The sequence below is a fragment of the Sphaeramia orbicularis genome, chromosome 16, assembly GCF_902148855.1.
Source record: "Sphaeramia orbicularis chromosome 16, fSphaOr1.1, whole genome shotgun sequence".
NCBI classification, from domain to species: domain Eukaryota; kingdom Metazoa; phylum Chordata; class Actinopteri; order Kurtiformes; family Apogonidae; genus Sphaeramia; species Sphaeramia orbicularis.
In genome coordinates this window covers 54,433,708-54,456,560 of record NC_043972.1, presented here as the reverse complement: position 1 = coordinate 54,456,560, position 22,853 = coordinate 54,433,708, and the positions used below count along the sequence as shown (strand labels likewise).

Below are 22,853 nucleotides of genomic sequence, written 5' to 3'. Positions count from 1 at the left end.
AACTTACACTTCAGACATTTCAGGTTCTTCATATTTGTTCAGGTTATTTGTGTTTTTTGTTAAATGAGTTTGTTTTAGCGTAAATACAGTAAAATGACATGAAAATGTTTACATTTACAAAGAGAACAAATTGGAGTTGGGAGTATTTATAGGTTATTATGATAGTATTTGACTGATCTGACCCACTTAGATTAAATTGGTGTGTATGTGGAACTTGAACTAAAATGATTAATATCTTCTGTGTAATTTTTGCATTTCACAAATTCATCCCACGGGATGGACTGGACCCTTTGGGGGGCCAGATTTGGCCCCTGGGCCGTATGTTTAAGATCTCTGCCATAGAGTAAATGTCACCGTGTTGGCTCCTCCAACAGGAGTCCTCATATCTGTGAAATAACTCAGCTGTTCAGAGGAACACAAAACCAGGACAGTGTGTCTGTCAAACACCACAGTTTGTGGTGTTTTGGTCACATGATGCTCAAACTGTTGAGTCTGTGCTGTTCATTAAAAGCAGATCTGGATCTGTCTATTATATGTTCCACTGAAATGGACTCAATTCATATTTCAATCTGGTGTCGTACTCCTCTCACTTCCAGCTGTTCACAGACCTACTGTAGTCCAGCTCTTTGATCCACACTGATCTCATGAAATTTTGCTGTTTGTCACACCAGTTCTTATGGTGTTTGGCTGCTATACGCATACACACATACACATATGCATTTTTGTTCTTTTGCATGTTTTTTGACGCCATTTGATGACATGTCAATTTACGCCAAGATCTGCAGTTCACGCAACCCTAACCCTCAGTGCGTGAACATACACGTCGAAAGCTTATTAATGGAACAGATAACATGCTAATTAAAAGTGGTGTGCATGTTTAGGCGGGTCATGAGGTCCCGTTGCTTTGATGGTCAGCCCTGGTTTGAGGATTTGAACTGATTTGTGTTGTAGAAACACTTGCATACCCTCCACATGCTCTTAGATCATGGCGTCAGTACCAGCTGTCTGCACACCCACCTCAACACTAGAGGGGGCGGAGCCTGTAAGCAGTGCCCAGACTATGGATGACGTTTTCCAACCACTTTTCCCTTTAAATTCTGTTGAGTCTTTTCCAAAACAGCTGCAGACCTTATTGTTTCCACAGGCTTTGAATGAGCTGTGGGTTTTCAGACCATGTTCTTTAGTTTTTATGCCTGTGGACGGAGCTGTGTGTCTGTGTTTGTCTGTGGATCCTACTTCTGATTTGACTCTAAAGCACTTTGGGAATTCTTTCTGTGAAAAGTTCCATATAAACAAACTTTACTTACTTACTTCTGATGGATGTGGGACAGTGAGTCCAACCCCCCCTCCTTACGGTGGTTCAGCTGGTCCACAACCACCTGAGGCTCAGAAGTGGGTCAGCTACAGAAACATCAACAGGAAACACTTTGAACCACTTCCTGTGGAATGCCCGGACTCCTTCCAATGAACTACATAAAAAAATATCAGTCTTAAAATATGAATATAACAAGATACTCTCAGCAAGGGTTAGTAAGGCATTCTTATTTACCAAACATTTTTTTTAAATTTAATGACAAGCCACAAGGACTTTTAGCCCCACAAGTCAGAAAACAGGAGAGTGATTGCACAATACATAAAATTAAATCTGATAAAGGTGAGATTCTGATGAAACCCATGGACATTAATGATTGATTTATCCAAGTTGTCAAAAATTTGTACACGTCCAAAAACAATACAGACTATACGGTTATGCAGGATTTGTTGGATAAATGCAATGTCTCTCAGTTAGATAAAAATGAATCTGCTCAGCTGAACTCAGAAATCTCTACTGAAGTTAAAAAAGCCATCACTTCAATTAAAAGCAATAAAGCCCCAGGTCCTGATGGCCTTCCAGGTGAGCTGTATGAAAAATTTAACAAAATTCTCTGCCCATATCTACATAAAGTGTTCACTCTAGCCCACTCTGATGGTGTCCTTCCTCCCACCCTAACAGAAGCGCTCATTACAGTGATGCACAAAAAGGCTAAAGACCCAGAAGACGTGGGTTCTTTTTGTCCTATTTCTCTGCTTAGACAGGATGGAAATTATTTTCTAAAATTTTGGCTAATAGACTGAGCCCCCTTTTAGGTAAATTAATGCACCTGGACCAAACTGGTTTTATACCAGGTAGATACTCTTTTTTCAACCATAGACATTTATTTAACATCATTTATTCAACTAATAGAGTCAAAGAAGAACTAGCCTTTCTGTCACTCAATGCAGAAAGGCATTCAACCAAGTTGAGTGACCTTACCTGTTTGAAATTTTAAAAAGATTTCATTTTGGAGAAAAATTCATTTTGATGGTAAAGCTTCTCTATAATAATCCTTGTGCACAGATACTTGCAAATCAAATACTGTCCCCCATTTTAATCTATATAGAGAACCCCTTGAGGCCCTTTATTCATGGATGTAACACACAAAAATCTATAAATCAAATTTCATTATATGCTGATGATGTTTTCCTATTTATCTGTCAGCCACAAATCACGATTCTGCAAATACTTGAAAAAATCTATTCATTTGGAACCTTTTCTGGCTATAGGATAAATTGGAATAAAAGCAAGCAAATGCCTGTTCATGTGCAGAATATTGACTGGTTACAGACCCTCCCATTTAGTTTATCACCACAACAATTCACTTATTTAGGAATTCAGATCACAAAGTGTCACTCCTATTTATTTAAGGAGAATTTCCTACTTCTACCGTCTAAATTACAGTCAAAATGAACAGTTTTGGAGGACCTTGCCAATATCTTTACTGGGCAGAGTAAATGCTATTAAATGATTTTTTTTTTTTTTTTTTTTTTTTTTTTTACATCATTTGCTATACCTATTTCAGAATATTCCAGTGTTTCTTGCCAAATCCTTCTTTAAAAAAATAGATTTGATTGTGCTCCCTTTCTTATGGAACTACAAAACTCATAGAACTAGTAAGAAACACCTTTGTAAATCTAAATTAGAAGGGGTTTGGCACTCCCAAACTTTTTGGCCTTCACAAATTTGGATTATGGCATATTGATTAGCTGACACAGTAACTCCACCAAACTGGCTTGAATTAGAACAGGAGGCATGTCAACCTTATTCTATAGGTGCCATCCTTCTAGTACCTTATACTACTGAGAAATCTGTATATAATAGCAATGTGATGATTCACAGTACAGTGCACATTTGGAAACAAATTAAATCACACTTTAAGTTGAAACCCATATTTTACACATTACCTATCACTGGAAAACCTTCCTTTCCACCATCCTTTTAGACACACTTTAATTCTCTGGAAGAATATAGGCATCTGCGCAGTAGGAGACTTGTACATTTAAAGCACTTTTGCATCCTTTACACAATTACAGAGTAAACATAATCTACCAGGAAGTACTTTCTTTAGATATTTGCAAATTAGAGATTATGTAAGAAGACATCTGCAACATTTTGAATATTTCACAGACTCTTGTCTTGATAGATGTCTCTGGCCCATATCTTCCTCAGAAAAACCGCTATCTCATGTATATGACTCCTTGTAATCTATCAGTCCAGTGAATTCCATTCTAATAAAAACAAAATGAGAGGAAAAGATGGGCACTGAGATCTCAGACTCTGTGGAAAGAGAGCTTGGAACAAACTCATTGATGCTCTAATAATGCTACGCACCACCTAATTCAGTGTTTTTTAACCTTGGGGTCGGGACCCCACATTGGGTCACCTGGAATTCAAATGGGGTTGCCTGAAATTTCTAATTGATTAAAAAAAACAAACAACAAAAAAAACTTACTAATAAAAAATATGTTGTAATTTGAGAGAGACAATCACAATCCATAAAAGAGATGACAAACTCTGAAGCTGAAACTGAAGCACTGTGGTACTGTTTATCTTTTAAATGTTCATTGTGGTCAGTTTCAGATGCTGCAGCTCTTTCATAATTCATAGTTTGAGTTCTTGTTTGTTCAGTATTAATTGTCAGCCTTGTAAATCCAAGCTGGACTGACTGTACATATCCTGACCTAGGAAAATAAAATTCTCCCTTTTGCGCAGTAATCTACACCTGGCTTTTCTGCCTCCGTCCATAAAAATATACATTATATAGACTACATGTTGTCTAAAATTAATGTTTATTTGCAACATAGTATAGCAAACTATTACATGATCAAAAACAAATTAATTTTTGCAAAAAAAAATTTCTCTGTTTTGAATGTCTGGGGTTGCCAGATATTTCTGGTGTTTAAATGGGGTCACGAGCCAAAAAAGGTTGGAAACCACTGACCTAATCCAATTAAAATTTCTACACCATCAGAGATTACACAGAATACACCCTGAGATATCCCCTACATGTGACAGATGTCTTGTGGCAGACGAAACGCTGCTCCACAGCTTTGCTCTATGTACCAAAGTTCAGATATTCTGGCTTAATATCTTCAGTTTACTATCTAAAACATTTGGCATACAGTTATTATTATCTTGGGAACATCAGATGATGTTAAAAAACTAAACAACTTCCAGCAATGTTTCCTTTCTTACAGTCTTATTGCAAAGAAGTTACTTCTCACGCATTGGAAAAAGAAAGAAGCAGCCACCAAAGACGTGGCTTCATGACCTCGTTAACATACTCCACTTAGAAAGAATTAGATGTATATACTCTTATGGATAAACTCACACTCTTTGAAAAAACTTGGTCACCTTTTATTCAGTATCTCACACCTCTTAGCAGAAATTAACTTTTCACCTTTACGCTAACAAAGCACAAAGAGATGGTCCAGTCTCATGGAAATAGTCCAGAGGAGTTTTATGGACCAGGACCAGTGAGGAGAAAAACCCTGACCCTCAGTAACATCATCAACAACAACAACAACAACACTGAGTTCAACCACTGAGCTTCACATCAGCTTCTACTCTGAGGCTTGGTCTCATCACAGTCACTTCAGACGGACTCCAACACACGGATTAAAGCTCATCCAGTTTCTACTGTTTTTACTGAAGTAAAGAACCCACAGTGAAGGAGGTGAGAGTCAAACAGTTCCAGCATTACCTTCATGGAGAGATGCAGAGACTCAGCTGCTGCCGTTTGAAGAGGAAGTAGAAATGCAGCCAGCATGAAGTGGATGAGAGGAGGAGGAGTCAGAACAGAGAACATGTTTACAACAGTTTCTACTGTCGTTACTTCATGGACTGATAGGAACCATTATCTGGGTCCAACTTTACCACATTTAGAACTCAAACTGGATCCCACTGACTTTGGGATGAATCCTCAGTACAATACAGTAAAATACAGGAAAATTCCATGAAAATGTTGACATTTACAGAGAGAAAAAAATTGGAGTTGTGAGCATTTCGAGGTTATTCTGATCGTATTTTCTGAACTGACTCACTTCAGATGGAATTGGTCTGTATGCAGAATCTGGACTATAACGACTGTTAATATCTTCAGTGTAATTTTTGCATTTCATGAATTCATCCCACAGGCCTGTTTTGACCCTTTGGCGGGCTGCATTTGGCCCCTGGGCCGCATGTTTGACAGCCCTGCACTAGATGAACACAAGTGGACTGATGAGTGTCAGAGAACATTCAAATCCATGTGTACAGGATGGATTCTGTCACTCATGGAACTAGTGTGTGATGGTAACTGTGGTAGTGGTGGACGTCATGTTCAGTTTGACCAGCACTGTTTAAATGAATGAATGAACTCTATTTCCAACAGAAGGACAAATAAAATATAAAGGTGAACCAAAAGCAAAGAGAAATCATGTATCTAAACTCAACAGTCCAGAAAAATTAAAGGAAAAAAAAAAAAAACCACACCCAATGTAAAACTACCTGGTTGTGGCTCCTCAAAAACACTATATGTGTGAAATGGAGGAGGAAGAAGCCCAGCTGATGCTCTCCCCCAAATGTCCATCACTAATCTGTCCAGTGCATTCCAAACACAAACAGGTCAGCACTAAGGTACTGGTAAAGAACTGCAGTTATTCTAGACCAGAGAAAACTCAAGAGCACCAAACCATCCGCTGGATTTCCTTCTTTAAACCCTTCCATCACTATCCTGGGTTCAACTGCTGTTCCTCATCCTTAGGTTGATGTAAAATGGTATTTCATATTTCCCGTTCAACTGGCTGATGTTTGTACTTGGCTTTATTTCATCGCTTCCATCATTGAACTCCTGTGATTCAAACTCATCCTTTTTCATTTGTTCTGACACTATGCATTTATACATTCAGTTTCCCTCTTAGATTCTATCCTCCTTCTGTCTATGAAAACTACTTCTGCATTTTATGTGGAATTAAGTTACGTCTTGCTTTAAATATGAGTTGTGCAGTTTTCAACTGAATCCCATCTGGAAGGTTTAGAGTTTATAATCATAAAGTTTATGTGTGTGGTCTGTAGATCCTGCATTATTCCTCCGTCTAATGGCCTTTTTTCATTGTAAATATAGTTTGTCTGTTGGTTTTCAATGTTTTTCCCCACAATTCAGCACAGGAACTCAAATCCACTCAAACTCATGCCCATTAGAACCTATACAGTGGTTTAAGGATAGGGGTTTGGTCTTGTTTCGCTTCGTTCCGACCTCCCCGGGACATATTTAATGTGTGGTTTCCAGGTTTTGTGTCCAAGATCACACCAAGAAATTGAATTTCATTGACCCTGTTTACTTTATCTACACTTACCTTTACTTCTGGATTTCTCCTTTGTTCTTCAAATAACATAAATGTACATTTGTTCACATTTAAAGTCAATTTATTTCTATCAAACCACTATTTTACTGTCTTTATTTCCTTTGTGACCACCTCCAAAAGCTATTGCAGTTCCACACTAGAACAAAATATATGTGTGTGTCATCTGCAAATAACACACATTTGATAGTGTGTAGATGTAATTTGTGTAACATTTAATTTGAATATTATCTTATTTCCAAATTATTAATTTTTGTTTATTATTTTGACATTTGTTTATGTTGTAATTTGCTTATTATTTCATTAATTATGTAGTCAATTTATATTATATATTCTTTTATTATGTTTCTTCTTGCCTTTCTTAATATTTTGGCTCCTGCCTATTGTTTGTGGCACGACCTGTTTTGGCGTGACACAAGAGTTGAGTCCATGGTGGAGTGTGATCAGTGTATGTTGTCCTGAGCTGCGGACAATAAAGCTTGCTGAAACTGTCCTGCCGTTTGGTGATTATTAGCACAGAAGATAGCAAAACATTTCAACACCAAGAATCCCATTGTAACCCGCCTTACCCACAGCCCTGACAAGCAATATTCCAGGGTTACATTTGTATAATAAATAAAAAGTTAGTGAGTAAGTCCATAAGTACAGCCTTTTCCTGTTGATGACCCATAAAGATGATCTGTGATAAACACTGAACACCAGCTTGACCTTTGGAGCCTCACTACTACTACACTATGTACTTATATAGTGCTTTTCTACACCTTCATGGTGCCCAAAGCACTTTATAAAGCCTCACATTCACCCATTCACACACACACTCATACACCAGTAGATGTGCACAAGGACACTTCATCATGTGGACAGTCGGAGCCAGGATGCAAACCGCCAATGACCCACTCTACCAACTGAGCCACAGCTGCAATCACTAGATGGTGGTCCATTCATCTCCAAACCCAGTTGCATCAATCAGGTTTTTATGGCACTAATTTGACATCTGGTTCCTGATCAATTCAACAACAGATCAATCACAGATCACTGTCAATGGAATCAATGACAATCATCAACTGTTACAACTCATCAACTGTTGTTTAGTTTAAAGCTGTTTATAACATGACCACATGAATACAGTTGAAAACGGAAAGTCATACGTCCTTTAAAATAGACCAACATTCATATGAAAGTTGAGTCCAGTTTCAGACATTAATGACAATAAAATAATGACATTAAATATTTCCTATAGGAAATATTCAACATGCGTCATATTTAATGATTTTAGGACTAAAAGGATTCAAAGTGAGGCCGGTAGTGGGCATGGGCAGGGGTGGGCTCACCCCAACCAAATGTCCATCTTGCCCACCCAATCAAAAGTTAAGGAAACACGTTTATCCAATAGAAAAATACAACAGACTACACTACTATTGGGTCTTATTTATGATTGGATGGGCCACTTATGGCCCGCCCTATTCCGTCAGTGATTGGTTGTCATCTAAGTGTTTCATTCACTTATACAGCAGCTCACTGTGTCTGTCCTCCATTTCCAAGCTGCAGAGACATAAACAACCCTCCTTGGTCACTGCTGCACCTATTGAGGTCACTGCTGCACCTGTCGGGGTTTCTGTTTAATACTGCGGTTCTCTCTATTAGAGTTTTACTGTGTCTGTGGCATTTGACGTGCTCTGTCTCTGGGCTCCTGCAGAACAGCTGGCCTGGTGTGCATGCACTGACTAAAGCAACACCATAAAACACACACACTGGACAACACAACACCAGTAAAACACACACACAGTCTCTCTATCTTCGCCCAAGGAAGGGACAAAAACTGAGTGAAGGGGAAACGATCTCTGTCACTAAATTATACTAATTATTATAATGAATTTGTCCTGTTGGTTTATATAGTATGAATATAGTTCTACTGACATTTGAGTCTGAATTTCAGGATTTTAGATGAAAAAGAAAGATTTGCCGTTTTCTATGTCATTTGCCACTTTTCAGATGGAATTTGAATCAGACTTTTTTGGTTTGTTAAATATGAAAAAACATAACCTAATTATTTTATTTTTACTTTTGGCCCAGTTTCAGTTGTTTGTGCGGTTGTTATGTTGTGCTACTTTTCAGTCTGAATTTGAACTGGAGTAGACTGCCTTCTTTTTGTATAAATTCTGGCCACAGTGAGAATAATTTATTTTATGTGTTTAGTATTTATTCTTTTATTTTTCAAGCTCATCCAATTAAAAGAAATATGCATGAAGGACTTTAAATTCATTTTTATTTTATGTTAAAGACTAAATGAACACAGAGAAGCTGCCTGACTATTGAATTCCTCTTTGGGATCAATAAAGTGATTCTCATTCTTAAATAAACCCCCAAACCACTTCTTTTCAGTGCAGTCTAGACTGAAATTCAACTTGTCAGCCTTCAGGACACTACTGGGCTTCGCTGTCATCTGTACATACTAACCACCTGTTATTTCAACCAGCCCACCCTAATATGACAGGACAGAACTGGCCGATATTCATGATTATCACTGTGTGTATGGATTGAATTGAAATGAACCTGCAGATTATTTGAATAATCTAATCTATTCATCAGATAAACACAAAAGACTCAGTTCTCAAAGATCTGTATTTAACCCAAAGCAATATAGTCTACAGACAAGTCACTAATAATTCCATCCACACAATGGCTTCTGGTTTAGTTAGTGAGCACTAACCCACTACCTAGATTTGTTATGGTTAGAGACTAGTAAGATCTAGTCTTCAACCAGCTCCGGTTATAGGCTATTAAACTAAAATTGTGTGCAGGGCCATAGCCAGGGTTTGTAAACTACTGAGGTCCATACATTATTTATTTATTTTTTTTTTTACACGTTTTTGAATAAGTGTGGGTGAATTATGTGTCACACAAGACAAGGTATCGATAATGCAGCCTCTAAACTGCCATTTTAAACTCACTGTTAGTGCCCAAAATCCCATCACACTTCAGCGGCAGAGTGAGACAGGTCTTGACATCTAAATAAAAGCACCAATAACTTCTGAAAAGTTTATTTAAAACATTATTTACAAAGCCATGCATCTATGCTGCACTATGAGTTCTTGGGGACCAGCTGCAAGGTGCAAGACTATAACAAATGGCACTAGAAAAGCACTCAGACAACGCAGACCACCGCCAAGGCAGATCAGTCATTGACACCCCCCCACCCACCCCGATTATAACCAAAATTTAATCATTTGTTCCTTGTGCCAGTATCAACAATTCCTTTTCCTTTCATCAAAATCCCCCCATATTTATTTGAGTTATCTTGCTAACAGACAGACAAAACACCAAACAGACAAACTCAGATGAAAACATAATAATCTGTGCTCTCCAAGTGCTTTTCTAGAAAAGAGAGCACAGACCTTTGCCAAGGCAGATCAGTGGGCCCCCGTGGCCCCCCCACCCCCGAACACCACCAAAATTTAATCATTTGTTCCTTGTGCCAGTACCAACATTTCCTGAAATTTTCATCCAAATCTGTCCTTAACTTTTTGAGTTATCTTGCACACGGACAGACAGACAGACAAAACAAACACTGGGGGGGGGCTGATCTGCCTTGGCAGAGGTCTGCACTCTCCAAGTGCTTTTCTAGTTATTTTATAGTTTTTTAACTCATTTTTGTGCATTTTATCTACTTTATCTGCAAAAAAACAAAACAAAACATGATAACAGAGTATACCAGAGGCACAGAAGCCTGGTCAGACGTTTGAAGCATATTGAGTTTCACAGTCGGTTTTTGGTTTTGTTCCAGCTTTGTGGCACAAAAGAGTCCACAGGTTTCTTTATAGCATATTTAAAAAAAAAAAAAAAAATTTAACCCTTTTAACTGGCAAAATCAAGTGAAGCCTCTCTTCTCCTTCATCGTACCTCTGCTGTGGTGTTACTGTGAGGTTACATTCACAGCGCCTCGGAATACTGTGAGGCATTCAAAAACACTCTCCTTCACTGTACCAAAAACGTATTGAAGACATATTGAACTGAAAACATACTGAACCAAAGTGTTTCTGTCCCATTACATCCCTATATAGTTCATACACTACCAGTCAAAAGTTTGGACTCACCTTCTTATTTAAATGACATGAGGTGGACTGCAGATGGCCAAGAAGTGCTCAGCATCACTGGGAACTCCTTCAAGACGGTTGGAAAACATTTCAGGTGACTACCTCATGAAGCTCATCAAGAGAATGAGAAGAATGTCCAAAGCAGTAAACAAAGCAAAATGTGGCTATTTTGAAGAATCTAAAATATAAAACATGCTTTCAGTTATGTCACACTTTTTTAAACTACATAATTCCATATGTGTTGATTCATAGTTTTGATGCCTTCAGTGAGAATCTACAATGGAAATAGTCATGAAAATAGAGAAAAACCAAGTGAGTCCAAACTTTTCACTGGTAGTGTATATGCTGATCACCTGGCTTGCCCATATATGGTATAGTTCATATGTGCTGATCACCTGGCTTGCCAGTATATGGTATAGTTCATATGCGATTATCAGCTGACTTGCCCATATATGGTATAGTTCATATACGCTCATCACCTGACTTGCCCATATATGGTATAGTTCATATGTGTTGTGTCTAATAGAGCCAAATGTTCTTCTGATTCCTTTTTCAAACATAGAACATGCAGCTATCCCTGTTGTTATCGTGTAATTCCTGTGTAAACTCCATCACATCACAGCTGATGTAGCTTTTTTCCTTTGAACACTACTGCTGCTCTGGTACTTTCTTTTAAAAATAATTCTTAAATATCATGTGTTTTGGTGTAGAACAGCCTTGCAGAAATAGCACTCACATGCAGTCTGAAGTGAATGAGAAAAAAACATGTGGTGTCTGGCCCAACAAACCCTGCCCCTTGCACTTATTGTAGCTTATTTTGGCATTGATCCAGCTGATGTCACCATGTCTATGCGTGTACTGATGTCAGCATAACAACTGTCTCTATATATGGTATGGTATGATTTTATTTGAACAGGTACAGTGCACAGCAATACATTGATCTATAGACAAAAGGAAAGATGATGGTGCCAGGTTATTGCTGAAGCTAATTTCCACTTGTAATGCCAAGTTTGAAGTAAATTGAGACAAGAATTGATGTTTTGATAGATATTTGTAATTTTGCCCATGAAATGTAAATGCAGAAAAAAAGAAACTTGAAACTTGAAAATTCAAACTTTGACCTACTTTCCCCAAAATGTAATCACGTCTAATCCAGGTCACTAGCAATCTATAAACCCAATTTGGCATGAATTCAACCAATAGTTTTGCTGCTACAGACATGTGAAATGTCACCCATTATACGGAAATTGGGGAAAAAAAGATTTAAAAAATGTATAAAAAATTTGAACTTTGATCTAAGTTTCCCAAAATGTAATCAGATCTATTCTGGGTCACTGGCAATCTATAAACCTGATTTGGTATGAATTCAACCAATAGTTTTGCTGCTAGTGTGTTAACAAAATAATAACCAAACAAACTGAACCAAAAACAATAGTCCTTGCCTCCCCTTCGGGGGGTGGGGTAATAAAACACAACTATAACATGACTAAATATTTGTAAAAGTTTTACTGATGTCCTGAACTTTCTGATGCATCCAGCAGTTCTTCTTTACCACAGTCACCAAAAGTTCAACACATTTTCGATCAAACCAAACACACTCTGCAGGTCAGGGTTAGACCAGTGGAAAAAGGCTGAAACCAGGTGGATGTTCAGGAAAACACTGGACCCGACCAGTACCAGATTGGACCACTAGATGGAGCACTGACTGGTTGTGACATCATCTGATCCTCAGTCAGTCATATCTCCTTTGGTGGTGGTAAACTTTGTGGTAAACAGACTTCCTCCTGGACTGGAATGTGATCTCCTTCATGTTGTTAGCCTCGGTGTGGAACTAAACTGCTGATGACTCATCAGTCATTGTGTCTCAACCATATGATGTTCACCATGTTGTTTATGACTGATGCCACAGCACATGGATTCAGGACTCTGACACATTCAACACATGGTTTCCTTCAGGCTGAGCACAAGTTCATTCCCACATACACAATTGGTGGTGAAGAAAGAGTAGAACAATTTGTTGGATGAACTTAAACTGCACAGATCTTGGTGTAAATTGACACGCCATCAAATGGTGTTGAATAACATGCAAAAAGTTGTAAATGTGTACATATAGAACACCAAATGCCATAAGAACTGGTGTATTATTGGCTTGTCCTTTATCCTCCACCACATTAGTCCCTCTTTTTCATCATATTTATCAATGTCATCACATTTACTGGACTTTTGAAAATAACTAAGGAGTCTCATCTGTCTTGACATTTTGTGCTAACAAAGTAGCATACAATTTTGGCTAAAGTCAGCTAAACAATGACACAAGACTTGTTAATGACTGATTAATATGCACACTGGCACCAACTGGACAGAGGGGGCACTACAGGTGAACTAATGGGGAAAGAAAGAAGTAACAGTGTTGTTTTCAGTGTAGAGGTAAACGGTGGCGCTGTAGGTTTCCATACAGGTGCTGTAGGGTTCTATACAGGTGCTGTAGGGTTCTATGCAGGTTCTGTAGGGTTCTATACAGGTTCTGTATGATTCTATACAGGTAGGTTGCTGTTTTGAACTGTTTGATGCCTTGTTCAGACACAGACAGACCAGGAATCCTGGTCCAGGTTCTGTTCAGTATTGTTTGAAACCTTTCTTTGGTAGATTACCCTCAGTAATCTGTCAAAATGACAGACGGCCTTCAGAATTTTCCGTCATCTTTAAAAACAAAATGCATTAATGCCAGAATATTTTCACTTAATGTGACCTCTAACTGATTCAATGTCCACAAAGTCAATCAGAAGTAGTATCTGAATAGAAACCAGGTCCTTGTTGACCTCCACTAGTTGAACATTTCACCTGGTGGTAGATGAAGCTTCTGTAATGTCACTGTTTTGTGAAGATGGTGCATTAGAACACACTTCTTTACTCTGAGGACAACAAAACACTGCTGTCATTCTGGTGTTTGTCTTCACATCTGGATCCTGTGAAGCCTGATCTGGAGGTTTTTAAGTCTGATGTTTGCGTCAGAAGAAGTTGGTGCTGCTGGTTCAGACACACTGTGTTTCTTCTTCTCATCTGATGCTGAGGTACTGTTTGGTCCAGATGTTGATGATTCACATCGACGCTGATGATGGGAGAGAGCAGAGGATGACCACAATCTGTTTGGACGGTGGATTTTTAAGTGACTTGCTGAGGTGAAAGTCTTCTCACACTGGTCACAGTTATATGGTCTTTCTCTGGTGTGGATGTGTAGATGTTCTTTTAGTCCATCCATTGTGGTGAAAGTCTTCCCACACTGATCACAGTCATATGGTCTCTCTTCAGTGTGGACATATTGGTGCACTTTTAAGCCATGTGCTGTGGTAAAAGTCTTCCCACATTGGTCACAGTAATATGGTCTTTCTCCAGTGTGGATGCGCTGGTGGATTTTTAAGTGACTTCCTGATGTGAAAGCCTTTCCACACTGGTCACAGTCATATGGTCTTTCTCCAGTGTGGACGCGTTGGTGGGTTTTAAGCACATTCATTCTGGTAAAAGTCTTCCCACACAAGTCACAGTTATATGGTCTGTCTCCGGTGTGGATGCGTTGGTGTTTTTTTAAGCCATCTGCTGTGATGAAAGCCTTTTCACACTGGTCACAGTTATATGGTCTTTCTCCAGTGTGGATGCGTTGGTGGCTTTTTAAATGACTTGTTGAGATGAAAGTCTTCCCACACTGGTCATAGTCATATGGTCTTTCTCCAGTGTGGATGCGTAGGTGTTCCTTCAGCACACTCATTGTGGTGAAAGTCTTCCCACACTGGTCACAGTCATATGATGTGTCTCCGGTGTGGATGCGTTGGTGTTTTTTTAAGCCATCTGCTGTGATGAAAGCCTTTTCACACTTCTCCAGTGTGGCTGCGTTGGTGCCTTTTTAAGTTACTTGTCGAAGCGAAAGCTTTTTTGCACTGGTCACAGTCATATGGTCTCTCTTCAGTGTGGCCATATTGGTGCACTTTTAAGCCATGTGCTGTGGTAAAAGTCTTCCCACATTGGTCACAGTAATATGGTCTTCAGTGTGGATGCATTGGTGGATTTTTAAGTGACTTCCTGATGTGAAAGCCTTTCCACACTGGTCACAGTCATATGGTCTTTCTCCAGTGTGGATGCGTTGGTGGGTTTTAAGCACATTCATTCTGGTAAAAGTCTTCCCACACAGGTCACAGTTATATGGTCTGTCTCCGGTGTGGATGCGTTGGTGTTTTTTTAAGCCATCTGCTGTGATGAAAGCCTTTTCACACTGGTCACAGTTATATGGTCTTTCTCCAGTGTGGATGCGTTGGTGGATTTTTAAGTGACCTCCTGATGTGAAAGCCTTTCCACACTGGTCACAGTCATATGGTCTTTCTCCAGTGTGGATGCATTGGTGGGTTTTAAGCACATTCATTCTGGTAAAAGTCTTCCCACACAGGTCACAGTTATATGGTCTTTCTCCAGTGTGGATGCGTTGGTAGATTTTTAAGTGACTTGCTGAGATGAAAGTCTTCCCACACTGGTCACAGTCATATGGCCTTTCTCCAGTGTGGATGCGATGGTGGATTTTTAAGTTATTTGCTGAGGTGAACGTTTTTCCACACTGGTCACAGATGGGTCTTCCATCCATGTTTGCTGGAATCAGGTGAGCTTCGTCTTCCTCCAGATATAACTTTTAGGTTTCAGTTCAAATCCACCTTTGTCTTCTTTCTACATGACAACACAGAGAAACAGTAGAGGTAGTCACTGAAATGCAATGGAACAGAACAGAACAAACATCTGTTTGGAACCAGATTAAGCAGATAGACAAAATCACCTAGTTAGGCAATCGATGAGACATTTTCAAGACAACCAGTATTTGATGGTTTCTCCTTAAAATTCAGATTCAGATTTCTTTGTCAGTCAGACATCACATCACAGATGCACTGCAGAACAAAATTACAATGCATTTTATGGCCATTTTATGTAATTGTTTTTATTGTGGCCATAAAATGCATTTATATATATATATATATATATATATATATATATATATATATATATATATATATATATATATGTATATATGTATATATATATATGTATATATGTATATATGTATATATATATATATATATGTATATATGTATATATATATGTATATATGTATATATGTATATATATATGTGTATATAAATATATATATGTGTGTATATATATATATATATATACATATATATATATATATATATATGTATACACACACACACACGTGCAAGATGTATGTGCAAAACAGTTGTAATAAATAGATAAATAAATAAAGGTAAACAGTGTGGCTGAGGTCTGCTCAGCATATTGCACAAGGAAGTGTGAGTTATTTATATGTTTTTTAGGAGATTGTTAGAGTCCAAAGTTTTTGCATTTATTCAGAAGTCTGATGGTGGTTGGGTAGAAGCTTTAATGGAGCCTCATAGTTCTGCATGGCAGGCTGTGGTATCTTCTGCCTGAGGGTAGGAGAGAAAACAGTCCATGACAGGGGTGAGTGGGGTCCCTGGTGATTTTTGTTGCCCTGGACACGCAGCATTGTTCGGCCAGGTCCGCAATGGGTGGCAGTGCGACCCCAATAATTTTTTTTAGCTGACCTCATCACCCTTCTCAGTGCCTTTCTGTCTGAGGCGCTGTATCTCTCATGCCATAGAGATATGCTGCTGGTTAGTACACTGCCTTTGTGAGGGGGATGAGGAGGGCTGAGGTATGCTCTCTTTAGCCTCCGCAGAAAGTGCAGGTGCTGAAGATATGTGTATGAGACCAGAAAATGACAAATAATAACAGAAATATTGAAAGATGTTGAAAATGTCAGGTTCTCTCCAGTGTTGGCACATTCTTCAAACAGTTACATCCAGATCAACAAAAACACCAGGTTGGAGAACTTGGTCTGGCTGACATCACACACTAACAAGGTCGGTCTGGTTCTTACTCTGGCCTGGTTCCACTCTACCAACAGATTCAACAATGTACAAATGAGTTCTTTTGTACTAGCAGTTGTAGTAGTAGTATATCCACTGTTAACACTTGTATTTATAGTAGTCGTACATCCACTAGTAGTACTTGTATTTGTAGTAGTAGTACAGTAGGTTAGAAGTTGTGAAAATGTCATGTAAGCTCTGTAGTAAAACAGAGCCGGACGTCCAAAGTTAAGTCTCACTCTCGGTTACACTCCTGTTACTAAACTACGCTACAAATGGACTTCATGAAATTTGCTTGTGGTCTTGTTTCAACACACTGCACGCTCACATGCATGTCCAGAGAGAGAGAGAGAGAGAGAGAGAGAGATACTGAGTGGAGAGAGAGACAGACAGAGAGAGATGCTGAGTGGAGAGAGATAGATACTGAGTGGAGAGAGAAAGAGAGAGATGCTGAGTGGGGAGAGAGAGAGAGAGAGATGCTGAATGGAGAGAGAGAGAGAGAGAGAGAAAGAGGGAGAGAGAGAGAGAGAGAGATACTGAGTGGAGAGAGAGACAGACAGAGAGAGATGCTGAGTGGAGAGAGAGAGAAAGAGAGAGAGATCCTGAGTGGAGAGAGAGAGAGAGATACTGAGTGGAGAGAGAGAGAGAGAGAGAGAGAGAGACAGATACTGAGTGGAGAGAGAAAGCGAGAGCGAGAGACACTGAGTGGAGAAAGAGAGAGAGAGAGAGAGAGAGAGAGAGAGAGAGAGAGAGAGAGAGAGAGAGAGAGAGAGAGAGACGGACAAGCATGTACAGTGCCAACGCAAAATCAACTGCAAAACCAAAATCCCGCCATCCATAAGGGTGGGTTGTCCCATGCGGTGCGGACAAAACGGTACACGGTTTTCCAGAGTACCGTTGCATCCCTATTTGGTACGTAATACATCTGACAAATGTAAATGTTAATTTTAGGTGTTCGTGCTCCCACTCAGCACCAGTGTCTTTGGGTCAAACTAGGGATGTAACGATTACCAGTATAATGATAAACCACAGTAAAACTCCAGATGGTTAGTATTAATGTTCAAATTCTAATTCAAATTCTAACTGAAGGAACTTCAGTAAATTCACTGACTGACCTCCAGAGGAACTTGGACCATATGACACTGTAGGGACTGGTCTGTCACTCACCAGGAGTGAACCACTGACCAGTCTGGATCAGATCATCCTAACAGGTTTTAAAATCCTCAGTCTTCCAGAATGTTTACATTTGTTCATTAAACAGTTCAGGAAAATATGATTGTGTTTCACTTTCTGTTTGTGTGTCCAGTGGTGTATATGTGTGACACTGAATAATTTGAGATGGAGAATGGTCAAACAAACTCCACGATGACCTGTCCAACTACTTATTTTTCAACTCAAACAAGGATCACTAGGGGAACTGATGAGGAATCGGACTGGTAAGCAGAATGGACAATGGCACTGATACTGATCAAATCCTAACAATCCCCCCCCCCCCCCCAGTGCAGATATCTGTTATGTCCATAAGGTGCCATCTTTAATGCTTATTTGTATGTTTAATGTTTACATGTTAATATTTGAATGTTTCTGCAACAGAAAGTACATTGTGCCTGTTATTATATTTGGGGTTTTTTTTAAATACAACTTAAATTATTTGAGTGTCTGTATAAATACTTTTTGAATATTTTGAGCATATTTCAAAAACCCCGTGATAATAATGATAACCGTGATAGTTTTGGTCACAATAATAGTGATATGAAATTTTCATATTGTTACATGCCTACCACAGACTGGTCAAAGGATGGAATCTGAACTGTGTTATTACAGGTTTATGGAGACAACTGGAGGCCAGTGGTCTATGCCTTAAGAGCAACGACTGCATCAGAAGCTTGCTCCACCCAAATTGAAAAAGAGACTTTAGGGTTAGTGTATGGATTTGAGAAGTTTCACAGCTATGTCTATGGGTTACCAAAATTTGTGGTGAAGACAGACCACAATCCGTTGATAGCCATAATAAAGAAAAACCTCAGTGAAATGTCTCCTCACATTCAAAGACTCATGATGAAGCTACAACGTTATGACTCCAGCTTGATCTCCACACCAGGTAAACTCACTGTGTTAGCAGATGCTCTCTCGGGCCACAGCGCAGAGCAAAGAGCAAAGCTCCACAGAGACTGATGTCAATTTACATGTAAACCTGGTAGTTAAGTCACTTCCTATGTCAGACATGAAATCTAAACAAATAACAGTGGAGACACAAAAACACACTTGTCTGCAAAAAGTAATAACACTGTTATAAATGGAAAATGGCCAAGAGGTGATTTCCAACCAAACTACAACATACGAGCAGCACTAAGCGTGGTTAATGGACTTTTACTGAGACAGGACACAGTAATAATCCTACACTCACTGAGACAAGAGATGTTAAAAAGACTGCATAAGGGACATCTAGGCATAGAGAAATGCAAACCAAGAGCCAGAACAGCAGTCTATGGGCCAGGAATAAATACAGATATAGAAAGAATGGAGACAACTTGGGACACATGCATCAAACACCAGGCAAAACAAACCAAAGGGCCTTTAACAATAACAGACATTCCAGATGAACCACGGCAAAAAGTAGGGACAGACATGTTCCACCTGGATGGTAAAAACTACTTGTTAGTCATAGACTATGCGTCAAACTATCCAGAGATGACACTACTGTTAAACATGTCTGCTACTTCTGTAATAACACACATGAAATCTATCTTTGCAAGACATGACATACCTCAGATTGTTTACAGTGACAATGGACCTTATTACAACTGTAGAGAACTCAAACTATTTGCTCAGGAATATGACTTTAAACATGTGACCTCAAGCCCACTGTATCCTCAGTCTAATGGGAAAGCAGAGAAAGGGGTACACATAGTTAAACAGTTACTCAAAAAAGCACCGGACAGTAAGGCAGATCCCTATATGGCACTACTGAGTTACAGAGCTTCACCAGTAGAACATGGTAAATCTCCTGCAGAGATACTTATGGGAAGACAACTACGGACCACTGGTCCTTATACAACTACTAAGAAACACAAACAAGTGAAAGACAAAATGAAACTGTTGCAAAAGAGACAAAAAGTAAGCTATGACAAGTCCACCAAAAGTTTAAAACCACTTGTACTCAATGACACAGTCAGAGTGGAAGATACAAACATCTGGGCCAAAAAAGTAACTGTATTGGAGGAAGTGAGGCCGAGATCATACAAGGTGCAAACTGAAGATAGACTGATACTAAGGAGAAAGCGGAGGAGTTTATTGTGTACACAGGAGACAATAAGAACACAAGACAGACAGTGTGAGGACTACAAGAACACAACGCCTGAACCAACCTCACCTGTTAAGGACAGTGTTGAGCAAAGTGACCAATCACCTGTGCTCAGAAGATCAGGACGCACTGTCAAACCACCTGATAGACTGAATCTTTAAATGAGTTTATATGAGTTCAGAGACGTAACAAATGTTGTTTGATTAAACAAAAAATGCACTTAATGCAGAGTTGAATGTTCAAAGTGGTTTATGTGTAAACATCTGATAATGAGGTCAGTTTAGATGCATGAGTACAATCTGTAATTGCCTAGTGTTGGTATTATTCAGTTTTCATCTAAAGCAGGGGTCCCAAACATGCGGCCTGGGGGCCAAATGCCAAAGGTTCCAATCCGGCCTGTAGGATGATTTTGCAAAGTGCAAAAATTCCACTGTCAAGGTTGTCGAACTAATTCTACTTAAGGTTCCACATACAGACCAATATGATCTCAAGTAAAATAAGAGCATAATGGCCTACAAAGAATAATGACTCCATATTTTCTTGGTTTGATGTGAAAAAAAAAAAAAAGTTACATTATGTTTGTAAATAATGACAACTTCAAATGTTTGTCTTTGTGTTAGTGCAAAAAATAGCATTAAATTATGAAAATATTTACATTTACAAACTATCCTGAAACAATAAAATGTGAATAACCTGAACAAATATGAACAACCTGAAATGGCTAAAGAAAATTCAGCACAATTTTAACAATTTTCTGCCTGTTACTAAGTGTTTAGGGTCTTTGTAGATCTGATCCATAATGCACATGTATAAATGATAAGTTCAGGCATAATATTGTTAAAATTGTACTTATTTTTCTTAGGAAATTTCAGTTTTTTCAGGTCATTCACTGCTTTTTGTTTGGATAGTTTATAAAAGTAAGTATTTTCATAATTTTGTGGGGGGGGGGGGGGGGTTTGCACTAAAATCAGAACAAAAATCTGGAGTTGTCATTATTTATAGGTTATCATGCTATTATTTTACTGGTCCGGTCCACTTGAGATCAAATTGGGCTGAATGTGGCCCCTGAAAGAAAATGAGTTTGAGAGCCCTGATCTACAGAGGGATGTGTTGACAGGAGTGATTTGCACCAATTCAGTTTCACCACCAGAGGGCAGTCGAACATTACCCTTACCACGGTATGGTAGAATCAGGAGGTGCTTTTGTTGTTGTGTGTATGGAAGGCAGCAGCCACGGTGATTCAAAGGCTAAAGCTGAAACCCACGGCTATTTCTGATGTTTTATTGAAAACAGAACACAGTGCACTCACCAGAATGGGATGTTGGATAGAACTTTGCTCATGGACGTTAGTGCAGCTCAGACAGCCCGAATTTCCATCCACTGTAACAGGAGACATGGGAATAAAAAACAGGATGAACATTTAACTTTACTAAACAACCGGAGCATGTTCAAGCAGCGCGAGGACTGAAAAGGAAATCCATCCAAAGTCACGTGACCGTCCCCGCTTCACTGCACTAGAGTTACCTGTTCTAGTTCTAACCTGCTGCCTGTGTTTCTCTTCTCCTTTGCCGGTTTCCCACTCACTCCCCCTCCCTCCCTCCCTCCACAGTTTTCCCTGTGCTGTTCTATCCAGTCGGACTGTGGAACACTTCCTTCACTCTGCCGTGGGACTCTCCTCCTCCTGGTTGTGGCTCTGCTGCCTGGGGCTATCTCCGGACTAATGCTGCTCCATGTTCAACTCCTCCGTCTCACAGCTGCTCAAACTCAACACTCGCTCCATTCCATCATGTAGATCCACCTGAAAACAATACGGGCTCCTATGCAGACCTCCTTATATCCATAGAGGGTCACGGAGAAACTTTATTTCCACACAACCGGCCGGCTCCGACTCCAGTTCATCCCTCTGGTCTGCAGGTCTGTGCGTCGCAGCTCGAAAACGTCGTCAGTGCGCTGCCGCTGTAGGGACTTTTTTTTTTTTTTTTTTTTTTTTTAATTGAACTTGTGAAAAAAAAAAAAAAAAAAACCTCTCACTGAGGACAATAATATAGTTATACAAATGAACATAAATATAATAAAGTACAAAAATCATGGGGATATTGACGGCAAGGGCAAAAAAATACATTCAAATACAATACAGTGTAAATAATCAGGCAATTTAAATGAAAGTAAAGGAGCAAAGATGCAACATAGAAGACTTTTTTAAATTAAAATAATAAGTAATGATCAATGTTCTGGTTTATTTTCATTGCAGTTTTTTTCCCCCAATTTTCTTAGGGCTAAGACAAACATTTTAAATTCATTTGTAAAACCAGAAAAGGAGGGCTTGTTATTTTTCCATTTTGCACAGTGGATATAATATTTACCTAATAATAAAATTATATTAATAATATCTGAAACAGATGAGGCCAAATTATCCATGTAAAAAATAATATGATATAATTCAAAACATGGGAAATCATTCATTTTAGTGAAATCCAATTTTTTATGTCTGACCAAAAAACGTGTGATGCAGGACATAAGAAAAATAAATGTTCTAAGGTTTCATCACTGTTATTGCAGAAGGAGCATTGATCCACCTCAAACTTAAATCTTTTCTGAAGGAACTCTGCTACAGGATAAATCCTGTTTATTATTTTAAAGTGAGTTTCTTTAACCTTTGGTAGGATTGGCCATTTCATAAATTTAGAGTGTGCTTTGTTCAATGTACAAGATGTTAGTGAGGTGGGCGTCTGCCGTCTGATCTCTCTTTAATAATCATGATACAACCTTGACTTCAAAATAGTACTAATGAATCTATTGTTACATTTTCTTTCA

The 22,853-nt window shown here is 38.9% G+C and overlaps 4 protein-coding genes across 10 annotated transcripts in view; 2 read left to right on the top strand and 2 right to left on the bottom strand.

Annotated features, from left to right (window-relative positions):
• LOC115436253 (zinc finger protein 883-like) overlaps positions 1-22,853 on the bottom strand; it is a 445,178-nt gene that overhangs the window by 213,788 nt on the left and 208,537 nt on the right. The window lies entirely within an intron of this gene.
• LOC115435234 (NACHT, LRR and PYD domains-containing protein 5-like) overlaps positions 1-22,853 on the top strand; it is a 753,056-nt gene that overhangs the window by 609,650 nt on the left and 120,553 nt on the right.
• Positions 1-22,853, top strand: part of LOC115436315 (zinc finger protein 239-like) — a 364,410-nt gene that overhangs the window by 278,591 nt on the left and 62,966 nt on the right. The gene's annotated exons all lie outside the window — the stretch shown is intronic.
• The window catches only part of LOC115436304 (zinc finger protein 239-like), a 105,433-nt gene continuing 94,789 nt past the window's right edge, over positions 12,210-22,853 (bottom strand). For 3 of the 7 annotated variants that reach the window (XM_030159144.1, XM_030159146.1, XM_030159145.1), the window contains exons 2-3: positions 15,240-15,500; positions 12,210-14,507 (exon numbers count right to left, since the gene is read on the bottom strand). In XM_030159144.1, coding sequence (XP_030015004.1) covers positions 13,747-14,507; positions 15,240-15,420 — 942 coding nt within the window. In that variant the 5' untranslated portion in view covers positions 15,421-15,500 and the 3' untranslated portion in view covers positions 12,210-13,746. Of the gene's footprint in view, positions 14,508-15,239; positions 15,501-19,502; positions 19,527-20,108; positions 20,195-21,348; positions 21,557-22,853 lie in introns of those variants that run through there. The other 4 variants (XM_030159142.1, XM_030159141.1, XM_030159143.1 and 1 more) reach the window with 4 other exon arrangements.